The sequence below is a fragment of the Bufo gargarizans genome, chromosome 8 (assembly GCF_014858855.1).
Source record: "Bufo gargarizans isolate SCDJY-AF-19 chromosome 8, ASM1485885v1, whole genome shotgun sequence".
NCBI classification, from domain to species: Eukaryota; Metazoa; Chordata; class Amphibia; order Anura; family Bufonidae; genus Bufo; species Bufo gargarizans.
The window spans coordinates 67,265,993-67,288,262 of NC_058087.1; the positions used below are offsets into that span (position 1 = coordinate 67,265,993).

Here is a 22,270-nt window from a genome sequence, read left to right on the forward strand (position 1 = left end):
GACCGCAAAAAACGGCCTGTAAACTGAAAAAAAAACTGTGTCAAAGCGGCCTTAAAAGCAGAGAGATTCAAATTTTCATTAAAATGGTTCTGCACTTTTATTTAACTGATGATCTATCCTCTGGATAGATCATCAGCTTCTGATCGGCGGGGGTCCGACACCCGGGACCCCCGCCGATCAGCTGTTTGAGAAGCCAGTGGCGCTCCAGCAGCGCCGCTGCCTTCTCACTATTTACCGCCGGGCCGCCCGCCCACTGACGTCACGACTTGTATCAACTAGAGTGGGCGCGGCTAGGCTCCATTCAATTGAACAGAGCTTAGCCGCGCCCACTCTAGTTGATACAAGTCGTGACGTCAGTGGGCGGGCGGCCCGGTGGTAAATAGTGAGAAGGCAGCGGCGCTGCTGGAGCGCCGCTGCCTTCTCAAACAGCTGATCGGCGGGGGTCCCAGGTGTCGGACCCCCGCCGATCAGAAGCTGATGATCTATCCAGAGGACAGATCATCAGTTAAATTAAGGTGCAGAACCCCTTTAACTTTTGGATTTTTTTTTATAAAGGTAAAACATATTGATTCAAATTTACCATTAACATGAAGTACAATGTGTCACGAGAAAACAGTCTCAGAATGGCTGGGATAAGTAAAAGCCTTCCAAAGTTACTACCACATAAAGTGACACATGTCAGGAAGGGGGTAAATAGCCCGGTCTGGAACTGGTTAATAGATTACGGTTTCCATTCTGCCTGTTGTATTGTCACCCACTGTCCCGGGTATGGTGTCCTCCTTTTGGGGATAATGAAAGTGGTCACCCTCAGGAGAAGGGCACAATCCCTCCCTGGTTTGTCCCTCCCGCTGTAGCACTTGGACATCCGCCTCTTCCTTCTCACTGTGATTCCCTTCCCGCTACTTGCCCCCCTTCCCCCGTTTTACGGTCATGTGACCTCTCCATTCTCGCAACTCTATAGAAAGCTGTATAATGTGAGAGCGTCGCCATGGTAACGAAATGCCGGAAGTAGGGTCTTGCGGGATGCGGTTGTGTCTAGTCACGTGGTCATGACATCATCAAAGGTCCTTTAGACCACTAGGACTTCTCATCTACCGGCAGGACATGGCGGCCGGGCTCCCGGTGTTTAGACTCTGGGTCTTCTTCATCCTGTTCTCCAAGGTCCGGGGCGACCAAGAGGAGTTCACGCCGGGACATTCGGTGGGCTCCCTGTCTGTGGGCGCTGCCGCAGCTGGTCGCAGGTAGTCGCACTGAAGACGTGGCACCCATGTATAGGTTACATCCCCTCCACTCTGTGCTGTGATCTGTGGGGGCCGATGAAGACCCTGGAGGCCACATTAATGTATTAGGCGATGCATGAATAGCAATTGCTTCAGGGGATTACCTGCTTTTTCCAAGAAACAGCGTCACTCCTGTTTTCTGGCAGTGGCTGGTATTGCAGGTAGCCCCGGTCTCTTGTGCTGTTTTCTGGCAGTGGCTGGTATTGCAGGTAGCCCCGGTCTCTTGGGCTGTTTTCTGGCAGTGGCTGGTATTGCAGGTAGCCCCGGTCTCTTGGGCTGTTTTCTGGCAGTGGCTGGTATTGCAGGTAGCCCCGGTCTCTTGGGCTGTTTTCTGGCAGTGGCTGGTATTGCAGGTAGCCCCGGTCTCTTGGGCTGTTTTCTGGCAGTGGCTGGTATTGCAGGTAGCCCCGGTCTCTTGGGCTGTTTTCTGGCAGTGGCTGGTATTGCAGGTAGCCCCGGTCTCTTGGGCTGTTTTCTGGCAGTGGCTGGTATTGCAGGTAGCCCCGGTCTCTTGGGCTGTTTTCTGGCAGTGGCTGGTATTGCAGGTAGCCCCGGTCTCTTGGGCTGTTTTCTGGCAGTGGCTGGTATTGCAGGTAGCCCCGGTCTCTTGGGCTGTTTTCTGGCAGTGGCTGGTATTGCAGGTAGCCCCGGTCTCTTGGGCTGTTTTCTGGCAGTGGCTGGTATTGCAGGTAGCCCCGGTCTCTTGGGCTGTTTTCTGGCAGTGGCTGGTATTGCAGGTAGCCCCGGTCTCTTGGGCTGTTTTCTGGCAGTGGCTGGTATTGCAGGTAGCCCCGGTCTCTTGGGCTGTTTTCTGGCAGTGGCTGGTATTGCAGGTAGCCCCGGTCTCTTGGGCTGTTTTCTGGCAGTGGCTGGTATTGCAGGTAGCCCCGGTCTCTTGGGCTGTTTTCTGGCAGTGGCTGGTATTGCAGGTAGCCCCGGTCTCTTGGGCTGTTTTCTGGCAGTGGCTGGTATTGCAGGTAGCCCCAGTCTCTTGTGCTGTTTTCTGGCAGTGGCTGGTATTGCAGGTAGCCCCGGTCTCTTGTGCTACAACTGTTTTAAACAAGGCAATACACTTCCATTTCCATAGTGGGGCATAAGTATGGATCCACTGTATGGATCACTGCATAGCAAGAAAACCATAGGGTGAGGTCAGCAGCAGTTATCCTGTAGCGCCACCACAAGGCATGTGAAGCACTACAATTGCAAATGAAATAAATAGGCCTCCACTGTGAGGGCTCATACACATGAATGTATTTTTTTTTTTCTGCATCCGATCCACATTTTTGGTGGTTCGGATGCTGACCCAAGGGCCGGTGCAAGGATTTTTTGCCGCCCTAGGCAAAGATCCATTTTGCCACCACCTCATGTCACTCACTCACTGACAGACAGACAGACACGCACTCCGACACTCACTGAATGACGTACACATACACTCACTGACAGACACACACCTACCCACTGAAACACACACACACACACACACACACACGGAAACTCACTCACTGGCGACAAACACTGACCGACAGACATCCACACTCACTGACATACACACACAGACACTCAATGACAGACACACATTTACTGACAGACATACATTCACTCACTGACACCCTGGGGTCCAGTGTGGTGCAGCTCCTCAGTCCTCCAGCGCGCCGTTTAGTATTCCGGCATCACAGAGGGCGCACGAGGGAGGAGTGGGGAGCTGCTAGAACAGCCTCCCTTGCGCCCGCCTCCTCTCCTCCGGTAATTTACTGGCAGAGCAGGCACCTGCCATCAGGGTAAGCAGAGGACCTCCACCTCCTGGCCCCCCTGTAACGGCGCGGTGGGCGGCTCAAGAGCCGTTCGCCCTGTCGCCCATGGCAGCAGCCCCAGCAGGTCGGCGCCCTAGGCGAACGCCTAGTTCGCCTATATGGTTGCGCCGGCCCTGGCTGACCCTTTCACTTCAATGGGGCCACAAAGGATGCGGAAATGCACGCCGCGTTCTGTCCACATCTGTATGTCCGTGACACCCGCAAAAATATAGAATATGTCCTATTCTTGTCGGCATTACGAACAAGGATAGGATGTTCCATCTAAGGTGCAGACATGTCCGGTATCCGCGTTCATTGCAGCCCTTCTCCGCCTCTAATGGAAGCGCTGATGGAAAATGTGCCACATTTATTAGGAGGCTCACCTTCCCCACGTCTGTGCAGCGGGAAATCAAAATGACGCCAGTTTCTGGCATAAATTATAGTCATTTTGAGGAAGGCCAAGCCCGTCGACTTTTTAAAGAGCATAAAGAGCGGTGTGAAATTGCAAGAAGCTGTCAATTAGAGATAAGCGAATAGATTTGTCAGATCTGCAGGACTTCTCCACCGGCGGACATTCAGCCCGGCTCTGACAACCTCTTGCCTGCGCTGCTGCTCCAATTAGCGGAGCGAAGGTACAGGCTCTACGGCGCCTTCACAGACAATTGCTCTGTAATCGGAGCGCTGGCGCAGGCGAGAAATTGTCAGGACTGGGTCAATCTAGCGACAGGTAGGGACACCCCTCCCCCACCCCAGAGGTGATGAAGCTTTGCTGATGAGACCAATCTGTTCGCTCATCTCTAGTGTGAATGTTTGCACCAAATGCCTTTTGCTGAAAAATGTTGGCGTACGTGAAATGATAGGGGCAGTTGCTAATAGCAACCAATACAATTTCATGACTGTATGAAAGAACTGATGTGAATGTGGTTATGGTTCTTCTCCACATTAGTCGATGTACAGGATCCACTAACTGAAGCTGGAGAGGCCCCTGTGGTCCTATGAGCTGACGATCAGAAGGTTCTCGTGCGTATACAGCAGGGGTAGGCAACCTCTGGCAATCCAGCTGTTATGAAACTACAACTCCCATACTTCCTCTGCTGTTCTCAGAACTCTCATAGAAATTAATGGGGCATGCTGGGAGTTGTAGTTTCACAACAGCTGGAGTGCCGCAGGCTGCTGGCCCCTGCTATAGAGTCATTTTAATAATAAGCCTATATCAGGGAATTGACACCTAAGTATTCAGTAAAGCTTCCCTTTAGGGCTCGTTCACACGACCGTATGGCTTTTTCAGTGTTTTGCGGTCCGTTTTTAACAGATCCTTTTTTTTGTCAGTTGTGTTTCCGGTTCCATTCCGGATATGGAAGACATACGGAGTACATTCCGTAAGTGTTCCTTTTTTTTTTTTTTGCTGACTTATTGACTTGAATGGAGCCCCGGAAGTGATTTGCGGGCAATAATAGGACATGTTCTATCTTTCAACGGAACAGAAAAACTGAAATATGGAAACGGAATGCATACGGAGTACATTCAGTTTTTTTTGCCGAACCCGTGAAATGAATGGTTCCGTATACGGAACGCAAAAAACGTTTGTGTGAACGAGCCCTTAGAGTACACATCCAGCATTAGATCACTGGGCGTCATATTGGGCCCACTGATCAGTGGGAGAGGCGCTGCTTCTTCTTCTTTCCCCTTCCGCATCTTCACTAATAAATGTCATTGTAAAGTGCCGATAGGATAAGATTGTGGTCTGTGTTCCCCAGATACCTGCTGTATGACGTCAACCCTCCAGAAGGCTTTAACCTGCGCAGAGACGTCTACATCCGCATGGCATCCCTTCTTAAGACTCTACAGAAGAACTCCGATTGGGTGCTGGTTTTACCCCCGTGGGGTCGTCTCTATCACTGGCAGAGTCCTGACATACATCAAGTGCGGATCCCCTGGTCTGAATTCTTTGATATGGACAGTCTGAGAAGCAATATCCCCGTGATTGAATATCAAGAATTCCTGGCAGGTATAATCTTGTCTGTTATAGGTCTATGACATTAGACGTGGTATGAGGTTACATTGAGGACTACTACCCCCATTACAGAAATCATCACTCCCCATTTGTGGGGCTGTACTCCATCATTGGTGACTGCAGTATGACATTTGTCTGACCGTTAATGGGGTTCTCCATCCCCCTATGATAGTTTATCAGTATAAGATCAGTGGACGTGTCCGGTATCAGACCCCCACAGATCAGCTGTGTCGGGCAACAGTGCACAGAATGGAAGCAAAAGGCGTCTTACTATGTGAAGTTTCCGGCACCACCATACAGAAACTCATCTCCTATTCAGTATCCTACACAGTGCACGGAGCGGCCAGCCTCATGGTCCTCACACCGCCAGTCCCTGGTGCCCGAAACAGCTGATCCCACACCCGGCACCCCATAGACCTTACACTGATGACCTACCCTAGGGATGGCTGAATCAATAGCTGAAGTCTGGAGAACCCCTTTAACTCCCGTTCACTGCAGCTGCCGTAAAGCGACCACATCCTGCTGCAATCTCTATGCAGTGAAAAAATCCAGCAAACCGCCAATATGTTGCGAAATATTCTTCTTCTTTATTTCTCATAACTCGATTGATTATTTTAATAATCAATCGAGTTATGAGAAATAAAGAAGAAGAATGTTTCACAACATATTGGCGGTTTGCTGGATTTTTTCACTGGTCCACGTGGAGCGACGCTCCTTTCCGTTGCAACGCCAGGTAATGCAGCGAGTGGCGGCTGGATTCGATGCAATCTCTATGCAGACACTGCAGGAAGGAATTGTGTATCTCCATTATGGCTGCCCCCAGGGAAATGATCAAATTTGAAAATAGTTAAATTTCAGAACAAAGCAGTCAAAAATGAAATTGATGAAACAATAATGAAACACTTGAAACCTAACTCTGGAGGGAAGCGACGTTTTCAGTTCTTGTCCGGAGTCTCCCTTTAGTTTTACGCTGCATAAACTTGTAAATTAAACGTTGTCGTTCTCTGAGATATCCTGTTTAACATTTTTTAATCTTCATTTTTAGAATCGGGAGGACCCTTTATTGAGCAGGTTTATGTTCTACAAGGTTATGCCGAGGGCTGGAAGGAAGGCACCTGGGAGGAGAAAGTGGACGAGAGACCCTGTATAGATCAGCTGATGTACTCTGAGGACAAGCATGGGTACTACAGGTGCGTGGCAGATACCCCCCTGTCATATGTGGACATTGCAGGCTATATAGTATACCAGACACATGCCAAATGATAAAACCAGTCATTAGAATATTGCCATCACTCTTAGGGCTATATGAAGGAGTCCGTATCCGTTCCTCCATTTTGCGGGACGGGTGTGGACCCATTCATTTCAATGGGGCCGCAAAAGATGCGGACAGCACACTGTGTAGTTCAGTTCCGTCACCCCACAAATAAAATAGAGCATGTCCTATTCTTGTCCGCAATTGCAGACAAGAATAGGCATTACTATCATAGTGCCGTCCATTTGCGGTCCGAAAATTGCTGAACGCTCATGGGCCGTTATCCGTGTTTTGCGGATCCGCAAATTGCAGACTGCAAAACACTGCGCGGTCGTCTGAATGCTCCCTTAATGGTAAATGTTACCAGCCCCAGTGGTGTGTACTGAGGTTCTGTGCATGCCCCATGTACCAGGACTGGGCTTATACACAGCACTACTGCCCGGTATATGCTTTACATGGGGGTAGCTTTGGAGAAGCGCTGTGTCCCCTTCACTGTTTATACCAGGCTGTGCAGGGAGCCGGCACGTGGCCCCATGTAAGGTGGTGGAGCTGGTTGCGGTTCCCTACATAGATGAATAAATTAGAATGGGGCACAGCTTTACACCAGCCCTACCAACTCTTTATTTGTGGTGGGGGTCCCGGACATTGGATCATAAGGTGATGGCATATTGTCTACGAGATAGGAAGCCCCTTTAACACTGGCCGCACAGGTCACCTCGTCTGTCATGCTGGTTTTAGACACTACTTGCATTCCCCACGTAATAACAAATCCGGAGCAATATTTCATACAACATAATGTTGTGCCATTCCTCAATTATTCCTGCTAGAAGTGTATGAAAGAATTGCCAGCAGTCTACAATAAAGGTCCATGTTGGTGTTACCAGTTGTGGTAGAGGGGTGTCCGCCCTGCACAGTCTTTCACTGGCAGTACTAAGTGGATAGTGTTGGACTGTGCAGGGACACATCCCCAGATGGATATTGCAGGCTGCTATCGATTCCTTCATGCACTTCTAGAAGGAATAATAGAGGAACGGCACAATATAGTTATATATGAAAAGGTGCAAGTAGTTACTAAACAGGCATATGAGTAGAAGTGACAGGTCCTCTTTAAACCATTGATGATTTCCAGTAGTGTTCCAATATGCACAATGAAAATATGATTATATGACTATATTACACAGATTCTTCGTACATGTACGATGGTCCTGTTGTACATACCTAAAGGGGCAGTTCCAGCATCACAAATCATGCTCATGTTACACATTAGAAGAAATATAGTGTATTTGTCATTTTGTTGCTGATAACAATGATCCAGTGAAGAGTCATGACATTTCCTTACATGGTATGGCTCCACCTGGTGTTCACAGTGTACAGCCACATGCACGTCCATCTACTGAACTGTGTGCTGGTGGACAGACGGTTACAAACTAGAGGACCAATAGGTACCGTGTGTGACGTTTATAACATTGCTAGTCATTTCACTTTAGAACGTCTAATGACACGTGCCTTAGTTACTAATACATAACTTTTATTTACAGATTGCTTTTAAAATTAACTAAACGCATAAAGTGAGACTATTTAAAAATCTCAGCAGGTGGAAGACTTGTGCCCCTATTTCAACTAGTAACTGAGAGGGTAATTCAGCTGCTTGTTGTTTCTCACTAGCAGCTTATTAGATGTGAAATAACGTAGCCAGTTAGGCTCCATCCACACGTCCGCAACGTGTTTTGCGTATCCACGGAGCCGCGGATCCGCAAAACACGGAAAGTGGCAATGTGCGTTCCGTATTTTGAGGACCGCACATTGCCGGCACTAATAGAATATGCCTGTTCTTGTCCGCAATTGCAGACAAGAATAGGACATGTTCTATTTATTTTTTTGCGGAATGGAAGTGCAGACCCGGAAGTGCTGCCCTATAGAAATGAATGGGTCCGCAATTCCGTTCCGCAAAATGCGGAACGAAATTGCAGACGTGTGAATGGAGCCTTAGTCTCTTGTTTCCTACTCTTTCCCTGTATGCTTAAATCTTGATACAGACTGTCTGCACCTGAGGGTACTTTCACACTCGGACCCGGCAATCCGGACGCAAACAGATGCATTTGTGAGACTGATCCGGATACGGATCGTCTCACAAATGCATTGCAATACCAGATCCGTCTCTGGTGTCATCCGGAAAAACGGATCCGGTATAAATAATTTTTATTTTTTTTGCATTTTTAAAGGTCTGCGCATGTGCAGACCGGAAAGCCGGATCCGTTTTGCCGGAACACTTAATGCCGGATATGGCACTAATACACTTCAGTGTGAAATTCCGGCAAGTGATCAGTATTTATGGCCGGAGAGAAAACTGCCGCATGCTGCGGTATTTTCTCCGTCCAAAAAACGTAAAAGTACTGAACTGAAGACATCCTGAATGGAGTACTCTCCATTCAGAATGCATGGGGATAAAACTGATCTTTTTTTTTTCCGGTATTGAGCCCCGAGGACGGAACTTAATACCGGAAAACGTTAACGCAAGTGTGAAAGTACCCTAACTCCTGTTCGGCTGATACTGCGCATGTCACGGGACTTTGCTACTTTCCTCCGCTCCAAGCAATGAATCAAAGGATACTGACAGATACTGTTACTTTATTTTGCTCATTAACATATAAATGATGCCATTATAACTCATAGTAGATGATGTATCATGATTGTAGATTGTATACTGTAACCATGATCATAGTTGACCATTATTCATTTGCATCTATGCTCATATGGCTAATAGACTCGTACTGTACATGATAATATAAGAATAGTAAATTAATAAATAGAAATCATGATATACCTGACGTGGAATAAATATTATGAATTTTCTCCATGTTGTGTGTTCATTATTATAATGTACTCCTTGAATACATTAATTAGTTGAGCATTTACTGGTATTTTATTGATTCATTCTTCTTCTTTTTAAGCAAGTAATTTAAAATGTATTACTTCTAACATCACTGGATATCTTACTGTTAATGACTAGTGTTGATCACGAATATTCTAATTGCGAATATTGGCACTTCGAGAATTCGCGATTATTTAGACTATAGTGATATATAGTCGTAATTTTGAATATTCGAGATATATTTTTTTTTAATCAGTACACATGCTCCCTCCCTGCTTCTAGCTTGTGGGCAAATGAGAAGGCTGCAATATCTTTGACTTTAGGAGTAGTGTTGATTGCGAATTTTCGTAATGCGAGTTTTCATAATATTATAATTCGCTATATTGCTATATATTCTTGTTTTTTAATATTATGAACTTTTAATCTGTACAGTTGTTCCACTTTGGCATACTCCTCCCCGTCACCATGGGAACGCCTGAGGGTTAGAATATACCATCGGATCTGAGTTTTCACGATTTCATTGATTCTCATTACGAAAATTTGCATTAGGAAAATTCTCATTGCAAAAATTCGCATTGCAAAAATTCACAATCGATACTACTCCTAACTTCGAATTGGCGAATATTCTACGAAATATTCGCAAAATATCGCGAATTCGAATATGACCCCCTGCCGCTCCTCACTATTAGGCCTCTTTCACACGGGCGTCAGTTTTTTTGCCCGGATAAGAGCCGGGTGCGTTGTGGGTAAATGCGCGATTTTCCTGCGCGAGTGCAAAACATTGTCATGCGTTGCACTCGCGTGAGAAAAATCACACATGTTTGGTACCCAAACTCGAACTTCTTCATAGAAGTTCGGGCTTGGGATTGATGTTCTGAAGATTGTATTATTTTCCCTTATAACATGGTTATAAGGGAAAATAATAGCATTCTGAATACAGAATGCATAGTAAACCAGCGCTAGAGGGGTTAAAAAAAAATAATTTAACTCGCCTTAGTCCACTTGATCGCGAAGCCGGCATCTCCTTGTGTCTCCGCTGCTGATGAACAGGACCTGGGGTGAGCTGCTCCATTAAATACAGGTTAAGGACCTTCGATGATGTCACTCCGGTCATCACATGGTACGTCACATGATCTTTTACCATGGTGATTCACCATGGTAAAAGACCATGTGATGACCGGAGTGACGTCATTGAAGGTCCTTAACCTGTATTTAATGGAGAAGCTCACCCCAGGTCCTGTTCATCAGCAGCGGAGACACAAGGAGATGCCGGCTTCGCGATCAAGTGGACTAAGGCGAGTTAAATTATTTTTTATTTTATTTTTTAACCCCTCCAGCGCTATTTTACTATACATTCTGTATCCAGAATGCTATTATTTTCCCTTATAACCATGTTATAAGGGAAAATAATAATGATCGGGTCTCCATCCCGATCGTCTCCTAGCAACCGTGCGTGCAAATCGCACGGCATCCGTACTTGCTTGCGGATGCCATCCGATTTTCACACACCCCATTCACTTCTATAGGGCCTGCGTCACGTCAAAATCGGCCAATATAGAGCATGCTGCGATTTCCACTGAACGCACAAGTAATGCGTTAAAAACAACGCTCATGTGCACAGCCCATAGAAATGAATGGGTCAGGATTTAGTGCGGGTGCCATACGTTCGCCGCACGGATCGAACCCGCACGGAAAACTCGCCCGTGTGAAAGGGGCCTTAATGACATCACTTCATGTAAATATGTACAAAACTTACAGATTAAAAGTAAAAAAAAAAAACACAACAATATAATCCATCTAATATATCTTTTCACATGTTCCTTCCTTTTATTAATCAGAATATTATCTGTTTTCGTTTTATTTATTTATTTTAGTTTAATTTAATTTTTTTATTTTATGGGGGAACTCATGTATACATAGATGTATTATATATCAATTCCATCAGATATCTCCGGTAGTATATCTCTCACTCACTTAGTTTCTCTTTGACCAGATATTTCTATTTCTATTTTTGGTGTCAGTTTGAATTTATAATGACCACTTATAAAAAAGATGAGTACGTGAAACCTTCATTGAGTCCCAATGGTGATACGGATTGATTTCAACCGGTAAATCCAATAGCAATTTCCTATCAATAGCTCCCTGTCTCGGACCAGTTTTAATTTTCTGTATTCCCCATATTTTCAAAATAGAGGGATTCCCTTGGTGAGGATTCCTTACATGTCTGGAGAGAGGTGCATCTTCTTTTGTATTGATACTACTTAGATGTTTAGAGATACGTCTCGTCAGCTCTTGGGTCGTTTTGCTGATATACAATTAGGGACAGCTACATTGAATGGCATATACTACAGTTGATGTAGTCTTTTATCACATATCTGTTTCCATCAATTGGATTCATAAATTCCCTTGTGGGATTCATGAATGTACAAAAAGTGGTGGACAGACATGCTCAGTTACTCTCCCCACATCCAGGTCTCTGCATAGGGACCCTCTGTTCAATAGAAATGGCTTTCTGCAGGGATGAGAGACATCTGTATTCGCAGGGACGAAAGGTATTTAATTTATCTGCTTTGCAGTGGATAATTATGGAAAGAGCTAGCCGCAGGGAGAGTGACCAGCAGCGCTCAGTAGACGGACATGCACATTGCTATACTCTTTAAACACCAGGTGGCGCCATACTGTATGAGTAGTTGTCACTGGATCATTTTGTACCAGTATGTAAATGGTAAGTGTGCTTCGTATCTGCATGGAGTTTGTATGTTCTCCCCGTGTTTGGTGGGTTTCCTCCGGGTTCTCCGTTTCCTCCCACACTCCACAGACATACTGATAGGAAACTTAGATTGTAGGCCCCATTGGGGACAGTTGAATGTTAATGTCTGTAAAGCGCTGCGGAATATAGTAGCGCTATATAAGTGCATAAAATAAAGACATTTTTTATGATTTATAAAGTGGCATGCAAAGGTGGGACGATATAATGTACAGCATTGCTTCCAAGGATGCTACTCATGGCAGGACTGCTAAGTAACTGCATGGTGGTCTCTTTATTTGCAGAGGGTGGTTCTGGGGTTACGAAGAGACCAGAGGTCTAAACGTCAGCTGCCTTTCAGTACAAGGGTCTGCTTCCATCATGGCTCCAGTACTACTGAAGAACACCACTGCAAGGTGAGCGGACAGGTCCTCCTTCATACAGAGCCCGATCGGATGTCCCGGCGGCCATGCTAACAGCTTGTCTTCTCTTTGCTAGGTCCATAATGTTAGACAGAGCTGAAAACCTTCTACATGACCACTATGCAGGAAGAGATTATTGGAATGTGTGTATGAACCAATGCCATTCAACCTGGATATCCGTGTAGTGAGGCAATATTTATACGTGTGTACATATTTCTATGTATTATAGGTGCTGCCAGTTTTATGCCCTTGTGCCATGTCTTCAGTTAGTCCGGAGAATGTATGGAAAAGAGACTTTGAAGGACAACCCACTTAGATGGGTTTTCCAAGATTTATTTATTTTTTTACTGATGGCCTATCCTCTGGAGTCATCAGTATCTGATCGGTGGGGGTCTGATGATCAGCTTTCTCCAAGCTTACCAAGCACAGTTCTGCACATTGTAGAGCGGCCTTACTTGGTGTCACGCTCAGCCATGTTCACTTCTATGGGGTTGAGCTGCTCCTAAGCTACGTGACCAATGAATGTATCATTACTCAGCCTAGGAAAAGCTTACAGAAGCGCCGCTGCCTTCTCAAACAACTGATCGGCAGGGGTCTTGGGTGTCGGACACCAACGATCAGATAATGATTACCTATCCTGAGGATAGGTCATCAGTACAAAAATCTCGAAAAAAAACCCTTTAACGATGCTGTCTCACCACAACCTTGTACAGTATATCCATATGAATCTAAGGACAAAAATGAATGGCGGACACCTCAGGGGAAATGTATGTCAGGTTAAAGGGGTTGTACGGGTTCAGAGTTGATCCCGGACATACCCTTATTTTCACCCAGGCAGCCACCCTGAGGCTAGCATCAGAGCATCTCATTCTCCGATGCACTCCCTTGCCCTGCGCTAAATGGCGCAGGGCACCAGCTCTTTTGTTTTCAATAACACACTGCCAGGCGGTAACTTCTTCCCAGCAGTGTGTTCGGTGACGTCACAGACTCTGATGGGCGGGCTTTAGCGCTGTCCTAGCCGTTTTACTGGCTAGGGCAGCGCTAAATCCCGCCCATCAGTGCCGGTGACGTCACCAGGCTTCCTGGCAGCCCCATGGAGAGCCCGGTACGTCACCCGGTCTCCAAAAAAAGGCTTTGCCCTGCGTGATGTCTGGGTGAAAATGGAGGGATGTCCGGGTTCAGCTCTGAACCTGGTCAACCCCTTTAAAGCTTTCGCCAGTGTTAAAGGGTTTTTCATGGTGGAAAAAAAAACTTCATGAAATAATTCCTTTAAAGGGATTGTCCAGCATTTTTTTTTTTTTTCTATTTTTAAATTTCAACCTCAGCTTCCTGTACCTGTGGGGAAAAAAGCGATACTCATCTGCTTGTCGCCTCTCCATTCCATCTCCCTAGTTCCTTCACTGGTTTTCCGTTCCCAGTCTGTATACTTCTGAATGGATGGGGTCACATGCTCCACTGCAGCCAATGACGGGCCTCAGCAGTGATGTGTTACCAGGCGGCACGTGACCGAGCCATGACATGCCGCTTGGGAACACGTCACTGCTGAGGCCGTTCAGTGGCTGCAGCGACAAACATGAACCCCGTCCATCCAGAGGTTTACAGACGGGTTGGAAGACCAGTGAAGAGACCTGGAGAAAGGAGGGCGGGGACAAAAAGTTGGGACAACCCTCTAAGGGTCCATTCACACGTCCGCAATTATTTTCTGGATTTTGCGTACCCATTCATTTTCAATGCTGCTGGATCTGCATTTCCGGATCCGCAATTCTGTTTCGAAAAAAGATAGAACATGTCCTATTTGGACAAGAAAAGGCATTTTCTATTATAGTGCTGGCAATGTGCGTTCCACGAAATGCGGAACGCACATTGCCGGTGTCCGTGTTTGCAAAACACCTACAGACGTGTGAATGGACCCTAAAGGGGATGTGTCACCGAAATATTTTTCAACCAGTTAAAACCAGACACCTCCTTTTTTTTCTAATCTGTTTTTGTTTTCTGATCAGAACACGATTATGCGAGGGGGCCATCTTATCTGAGCTGTTCTTAACAGCATTTAGAAAACATTTAAGAAATTGCTTTACGGCAGCCCCGTGTGCTATAGACACAGTGGTCTGGAGGGGACCCAATTGATTTATATGGGAGAGTTTTCTAGACATGCTCTGTGACCTGTGCAGAGGTCAAGAAGGAGGAGATAAGCCATGATATCACCTATTGTGAAGGGTGGATCATGTGTTATCTTTGTATATAGGTGATATGTGTCATTCCAATCCAGCCTGTAGTGATAAGCAGGTAACTGCAGTAAAGTGATTTTTACAGCCTCAAGGGTGGCCCCTATTATTAGGCTTAGTGGTCAGTGGGAAAACTGCAGGGTTTTATGTTGTTTTTTTTTATTAGTATTTTTTAATATAGATATTAACATGGGAAAAATGTAATCAAACATTTTTTTAAAATCTGTTTAACAAAAAACGTCATTTTCTAATGACACAATGACACATTCCCTTTAAAGAATCACAGTTTGTTTCCGACATAGATCAGTAATTAAGTCTATAGACACTGGGCATGTGGTGCATCTCTTCACTGTCAAAAAGCTATTGGCATAGTTACAGGTGGCACTTGACTGTGGAATGATTCTTCTTGAAAACGGCAATATTTCAGTTTTATTTATATGAATAGTTATTAAAAAAAAAAGTTAAGCAAACAGATTAAAGTGTTATTTTCTGATAATACATTCCTTGTAGACCAAACACTGATTTAGACGCCAAAACATGCAGCATAGTTAGCCACAGTTTTTATAAGAGGTTTGCCCGTGATAAGGTGGCGCTGCCAGTCAGACATGTGGGTGCTGATTATACTCTGCACTGTATATGAAGGAGAATGACACTTAACATTTTTTAATGTTTCACTAGTAGAATGTTATTGACTGAATTTCCTTATATCTTTCTTATTTCTGGCCGCAGACACGTCGCAGTATGGTGTTTGCTAAGCATCTGAGGATAATCGGAGATGAGTTCCGGACCAACTTTCTACAGTCTAATGATGACGCTGACAAAACCATATTCCAGGAAGACTGGACAAGAGTGAAGGTAATACGTGTCTCATTTTGAGGGTAGGTTAACACAGAGGATTTTAAGTGTGGGCTTCAGCATGGATTCGGTTCCACAAACCGGGCCAAACATGTTTTCAATGGGAGGCAGTGCTGCAGTTCATGTGGCTGAAGGTATTTGCCATACGGTTTCCAAAACTGCGCCAAGAATGCACAGGTCCAAGGTTACCACACTGGTCCCTCACATAGCCGGAGCGGGAGCCTGCTCGCAACTTGGCTCCATTGATTGGAGCTAAACCTAGAGCGGGTCCTCATGACAACCCATGGCAGAAGCCACAGCACTACATTCTCTGCCATAGGATGTCCATAACAAAATCCTCTGTGTAAACCCAGCCTTAGGCTACGATCACATATGCAGTAGGGGACCCGACGGTGACCAGCAGTATCCGGCTATGCCCGATAAAGTAACCCTAGTAGCCTGTTCTTCTTCTGGAACAGACTATAGGGTTAGCTACTGCATATGTGAACGAAGCCTTGCTTTGGTGGGAGGAAATAGTATGTTACGCTGGCAGACTGAGCAGGTAATAGTGTTACCCCTCTTCTTGTGTCTTGTTTTGGGGCTTACATGTCATAGTAGTGGAATGGTAAAGTGTTCACATCTAATGTTTCCTATGTAGCAAAAGCCTAGCAAACCACTAGGGGGACCTTACCTTGGAGTTCACCTTCGAAGAAAAGACTTTATTTGGGGCCACAGAGAAGATGTACCCAGCCTGCGACGAGCAGCAGAAGAAATTCACAGCCTTTTGAAAAAACTGAAGCTCGAGAAGGTTTTTATCGCCACAGACGCTGACAGACAAGGCACGTGTACAACTTTAATTATTCATCCGATTTTCCGGGTCTACTCATACTACATTAAATGTTTATGTTAAGTGTGCCAGGAAATATATCCCGGTGAATGCGCCAAACATACATCCCAACGCATGCCATGCAGTTGTCTACATCATCCATCCTTTGGATCCATAGACACTTCCAGCATATGTATCGGGCGTACGTGGTGTGAATAACCTTTTAGAAACAGAAGGGTTCATCACATGAGAAAATTACTGAAATCATGGAAAATTGTATATGATACATAAGGCAAATGTTTTCTCACTTTACTTCAGCTTTAATTTAGAACTCAGATGGGGTTTCCTTTCCAATTTCCTAGTCAGCTGAGCTTCATACTGGATATTGGTTTGTGCTGACATGCAAAATATTAGAAATTGTTAGACTGGAAAGTGTAATCCAGGAGTCCATATATAGCTATGTATATAACCTCCGTACATGCGAATTGGGCCAATGTGGTAAATGTTATATGTGCTACATATGTTTAGCTCTGATCTTCTGACCTTGGAAGCACTCATTATAGCTCAATTCTTATCGGACCAATAGGAATATGGCTTACATAAGTGTTTATAATGTCAGGAGATTAGAGATAAGAGCTTCACATGAGCTGTCAGATGACGGGATTCAAAGAAAACACAGAGTGACAGCTTGCAAACAGACTGGTTTTCGAAAAATGTTCAGAAATGGCTGAACATTTTTAATAAATACCACTTGAAAAAATGAGTTTTAGCCCAAAATAAGTAAAATGCAATTATAAAGAAAATTGCCAAAAGGTGTCCACAGCTTTTAAATGCCATATTCCAGAAAAGGCAAAAATCCTTCTTCGGGGGCAGTCTGTGAGTTAGAACGCAAATCCAAGCAGGGAGCTGGTGCAGATTTCATGCATTACATGTCGGGCCATATGGTGCAAAGCTGCCAAAAAGTCATAAATTTTTGTACAAGAGGTGCGTGTGCCCCAGTGTTCTCGATTGGCCCTCAATATTTTTTTTTGAAATCCATTTTTGTACGAAGTTTTCATATACACCAGTGCAAAAGTGTATGAAGACCGTTGTCTGAGCTTACAGAATATAAAGTAGGTTCCATTCCAAAAGAGGTCACCTTGCCGTGGTGGATGGGCACAAATGGTTTTGATCAAAACATACGGTATCTGCAAAGTAAATAATTCATTTTATATAATAAATTAAGAGTTTGCAGGGTGCAGTACCATTGCGTATGCTTTTACTAGAATATAGAGTAATACTTGTTTTCTCAAATCTGTTTGTTAGATCTTGAAGAGCTGCGAAAGTTAATCCCTGAAATGTTGAGGTTTGAACCCACCTGGGAAGAGCTGGAGCTGTACAAGGATGGAGGGGTTGCAATCATAGACCAGTGGATCTGTGCACATGCAAGGTAACATACAAAAGTCTTATTCATCCTACTAGAAGTGTGTAAATTCGGCTCCTAAATTTACCCTTGTCTTAGAAGGTTTTGATGTGACAAGTGACATAATCCCTGTAGTTGTCCAGAAATTCCCCAGTAGTCCCCACTATTTTCTTTTTTCTTTTCTCTATATAGATGTAGATGTATAGAATAGGGTAGTGATGTAAGGTGGGTGTTGTAATCTACGTAGGTCACCAAAGTGATGGAGACACTTGTGCCTTCCCTATGATCTACCCCTGAGTAGTACACTCACTGAAAAGGTAGGTTCAGTTTTTTCCTGAGTCAGTGTCTGGAATTTAGTCTTCATTGTTGTGCCCTTATTACAGATGCAAGTGAGATAAGGATGGAGGTACAACAAGTTATTCCAGACAATTTTTGCACAGATATAATTCACTAACACACTTCATGCTTCGCAGATACTTCATCGGTACCTCCGTTTCCACCTTCTCGTTCCGCATACACGAAGAGAGAGAGATTTTAGGCTTTGACCCAAAGACAACCTACAACCGGTTCTGTGGAGATAAAGAAAAGAACTGTGAGCAGCCCACACACTGGAAAATTGTCTACTGACCTTCTAAGACACTTTGGGCCTTGGGAGGCTTCTGGACCATGTTTCAGATACTATGGAGCTGTTACTTGCTCTGGTTTTAAGGGATCCTTGTGCTTTCTGAATCTCACTGGGACCTCTGTAATTAGAGCTTCAGTTGGCGTAGACCTGGTGCTGCAGCTATTAACAAGGCACCACGGGTCTCACAAACAGCTGTTGAGGGATTTTATAGTTACTTGAGATGAGAAAAAAAAGTCTGAAAATTATTTTTTAAAAGACTGATGCCAAGAATACATTTATGAAATTCCTGAACAAGAACAGCTGCTCATAATGAACAAATATGTTCTCGAGGGTCTTGATGTGATAGGTCGGTGCTCTACGTCTTAGTAAAACCACATTCAGTATGTACAAGTCTTTATTTTTTTGATAACATAATATTTTGTATAAGACTTAAGTAATTCTGTCTCCTTGATCTCTGTCCCCACCCCCAACCTGTGCTAGACGTCTGTAGTGTTAGAGACGTCTTCTGTATTATCACAGGAGCGCCAGTTACCATGTTAAAGGGATAATTAAAAGTCTCAGACAAAGCCTCCAATTGCCTTCAAATAGGAATTGATGTTATACTCTCCCCTTTCTTCAGCGCTGGTCTGGTCCACTGGCCACTGCATGTTTACAAGACTGCAGCGGTGTATAGCAAGTGACCGCTGCAGCCAATTACTTTCCGTAGAGATCTACTACAGAGGACACGTCGTATACCTTCATATCACCGCTGCAGTGTGTGAACAGCTAATGGCAGGAGGACCGGACCAGCGCCGCAGAGAAAGGGGAGAGTATAACATCAGAATAAGGGCTCAAGCACACGACCGTATGTATTTTGCGGTACGTAAAAAACGGATCCGCATAAAAATACGGATGACGGCCGTGTGCATTCTGTTTTTTGCAGAATGGAACCGCAGGGCCCTAATAGAACAGCCCTATCCTTGTCGATAATGCGGACAATAATAGGACATGTTCTATTTTTTTTTAGAACGGAAATGGAGTGCACACTGAGTAACTAACTTACGTTTTTTTGTGGACCCGTTGAAATGAATAGTTCCGCATAAGGTCCGCAAAAAAACTGAACGGACACGTTTGTGTGCATGAGCCCTAAGGCAATTGGAGGGCTTGTGCACTTGGCATCTGAAGGCATCTGTGTTGGTCCCATGTTCATATGTGTCCGCATTGCTGAGAAAAATGATGTTTTAATATTTGCAAATTAGCCTATAGGAGCAACGGGGGTGTTACCATTACACCTAAAGGCTCATCTTTCTCTGCAATTGCTTTGCCTTCTCCACCTTGATTGTTAGGGCCAGGCAGTTAAACCATCATAACCCCTGGTCTTGTCAATCAAAGTGTAGAGGGTGCAGCAGTTGCAGAGTGAGCAGAACCAATAGGTGTAATGGTTACGCCCCCATTGCTCCTAGAAACTAATTTGCATATATTAAAACATAATTTTTCTCAGCCTTGCGGACACATATGAACATGGGACCAGCGAAGATACCGTCAGCTGCCAAGTGCACATGTAACAGGTCAGCCAGTGTCATAGGTACAAATCTGCTGACCGATGCCATTCAAGTGCTGCAGGTTACATGGCCACAATTCTTTCCAGGTGAATTGCAGATCTGTGTCTACTCCTCTTCCTTGGTGCAGATTTTATTTTCATTTCCAGATGATTTATGCGTACGTTGCCAGTATATAAGAAGTCTATTTTTCAATCCGTGTTGACTGCAGCGAAGAAGAGAAAACTGACACTTGTTTTTAAGTGGGACTTTGAATATCGAAATCTGTTTTGTTTTTACCTCAACTGTTTTGTAGGTCAATAAAGTTCTTGTAATAACGTATCTGTTTTATTTGATACAGCAAAATGAATGGAATATGGAAAATGAAAATTGGAATATGAAAAATCTATTTGGATGGCAACAGTATAAGGCTCCCCACGTCCGTAGAATGTGTCCGCACCCGTTCGGCAATTATCCGGAATGGGTGCGGACCCATTCATTCTCTATGGGGCAGGAATGGATGTGTGCTGTCCGCATCCGCATTTCCGGAGCGCTGCCCTGGAGCCTCCGGTCCGCGGCTCTGGAAAGTAGAACATGCCCTATTCTTGTCCGCAATAGCAGACAAGAATAGGCATTTCTATGGGGGTGCCGGCCGGGTGTATTGCAGATCTACACTACGGACATGTGAATGGACCCTAAAAGAAAGCATAAAGAAATACGCCTACCAGAAGCGTTGGCGTTCGACCTTACATCATCATTTTAGCTCTGTTCAGACCTTTTTCAGAGATATGCGATCAGTAAGGTGCAGTCATGGACTGGGTCACATACCAAGGCCAACCAGGGAAAAGCTGGCCGTAACCGTCTATAAAACACTTTCAGGGTGAGTTCACACGTAGGTTTTTGTGGCAGTTTTTTGAGCCAAAGCAAGAAGGGGGTTGGCAATGAATGACAAATATCAAAGAAAGAATTATACCTGTCCGTCCTGCTGGATTCACTTCTGGCTTTGACTAAAAAAAAGCCGGAAAAAAAAAAAAAAAACGACCAAAGGGGTTGTCCCATCTCATAAAGTGGCATTCATTGTGTTCCTTTGAGCAGAATGACAAACTTACCCTATGCATGTAATTATAATTTTCATCTCCTTCTCTCGCTAATTTTCTTGAGCCGTGTTTACAACCGCAGCGGTGCATGCGCTTGCGCGGCCTCAGTCTTCTTTCCTTTAGCTGTGCTGGCCTGGTGCATGGAAGCACGCATATTCACGCATAAACGCGCCTCTTTCATTCTGACCCCTCTCCTCAGCTCCATTGAAAGTACCTTAACCCTAAGTTCACACCTGAGCGTTTTACAGCGCGTTCCTACGCGCTGTAAAACGCTCAACAAGGAGAAACCAATGCTTCCCTATGGGACTGGTTCTCACCTGGGCGTTTTACAGCGCGTACGATCGCGCTGTAAAACGCCCGACGCGCAAACAAGTTCTTGAGCTTTTTTTTGGGCGTTTGTCGCGCGTTCCCGTACATAGATATTCGGGAGCGCGCGACAATGTGTGCATGCCTGTCTCTGTATGCGCGATTGTAAACGCCTGTACAATCGCACATACAGAGCGCTAGTTTCAGAACGCTCAGGTCTGAACCCAGGGTAAAGGGAACCTGTCACCAGTTTTTTGGTGTCCTAACTAAGGGCAACATAAATTAGTGACTGATTCTCTTAGCAAAATGCTGGGTCACTTTCTTTAATTGACCCAGTCAATCTGCCAACATCTTGTATTGAAAAGCTCCAGCTGATAATGATGAGTCATGAATTATTTTCCATATGAATCAGCAGCAGGTGGGCAAGGGAGTGGCTATAGCTCTGAATAAAAAAAAAAACCCGCTGGACTCCAATTAACTCATTAGCATGTGGCAAGTTTGTATATATATTATGAAGTAACCATCTGTCAAACCAGTAAGTCAATACATCTAAAGTACTTTTTAGTAGTTAATGATTGTATATAATTAGTTAGATTATAATCAAATATCCACATGACAGGTTCCCTTTAACAGCCCTTAAAGGGTTTCTACCACTTCGCTGCACATATTTAGCTGTCAGACACTAGCGATCCGCTAGTGTCTGCTCTGCCCAACCATCCTAATATAATTGCTTTTGGGGCAGCCGTTTTGCTAAAAAAAGAACTTTTATTAATATGCTAATGAGCCTCTAGGTGCTATGGGGGCGTCATTAGCACCTAGAGGCTCCGTCTACCTTCAGAAACTGCCGCCGCCCAGCGCGTCCCTCCAGCCCGCCCATCTCCTCCTGAATGCGATCCTCCTTGTGAGCGCCTGTATTCGGCGCATGCGCAGTGAATGTCTGACAGCTTCCCTGCTCAGACATCTCCACTGCGCCTGTTCCTCGGAGCACTATGGCGTCATCGCGCAGGCGCAGTGGAGATGTCTGAGCAGGGAAGCTGTCAGACATTCACTGCGCATGCGCAG

The 22,270-nt window shown here is 45.0% G+C and overlaps 1 protein-coding gene across 1 annotated transcript; it reads left to right on the forward strand.

Moving 5' to 3' along the window:
* Positions 1-1,067: 1,067 nt before the first annotated feature.
* On the forward strand, positions 1,068-19,523 carry POFUT2 (protein O-fucosyltransferase 2). The gene is made up of 9 exons (XM_044303646.1): positions 1,068-1,241; positions 4,828-5,078; positions 6,130-6,274; positions 12,260-12,370; positions 12,453-12,519; positions 15,331-15,456; positions 16,094-16,274; positions 17,567-17,690; positions 18,137-19,523. The coding sequence occupies exons 1-9, from the start codon at positions 1,105-1,107 to the stop codon at positions 18,288-18,290; spliced, it is 1,296 nt and encodes a 431-aa protein (XP_044159581.1). The 5' UTR covers positions 1,068-1,104; the 3' UTR covers positions 18,291-19,523.
* The last annotated feature ends 2,747 nt before the right edge of the window (positions 19,524-22,270 follow it).

Bases quoted from the DNA above. Each gene is read 5' to 3' on its own strand.
- POFUT2 (XM_044303646.1), top strand. From the start codon at position 1,105: ATGGCGGCCGGGCTCCCGGTGTTTAGACTCTGGGTCTTCTTCATCCTG. The intron at 12,371-12,452 runs GTGAGCGGACAG...TCTCTTTGCTAG, and splicing joins CTGAAGAACACCACTGCAAG to GTCCATAATGTTAGACAGAG. The intron at 12,520-15,330 runs GTGTGTATGAAC...TTCTGGCCGCAG, and splicing joins CAGGAAGAGATTATTGGAAT to ACACGTCGCAGTATGGTGTT.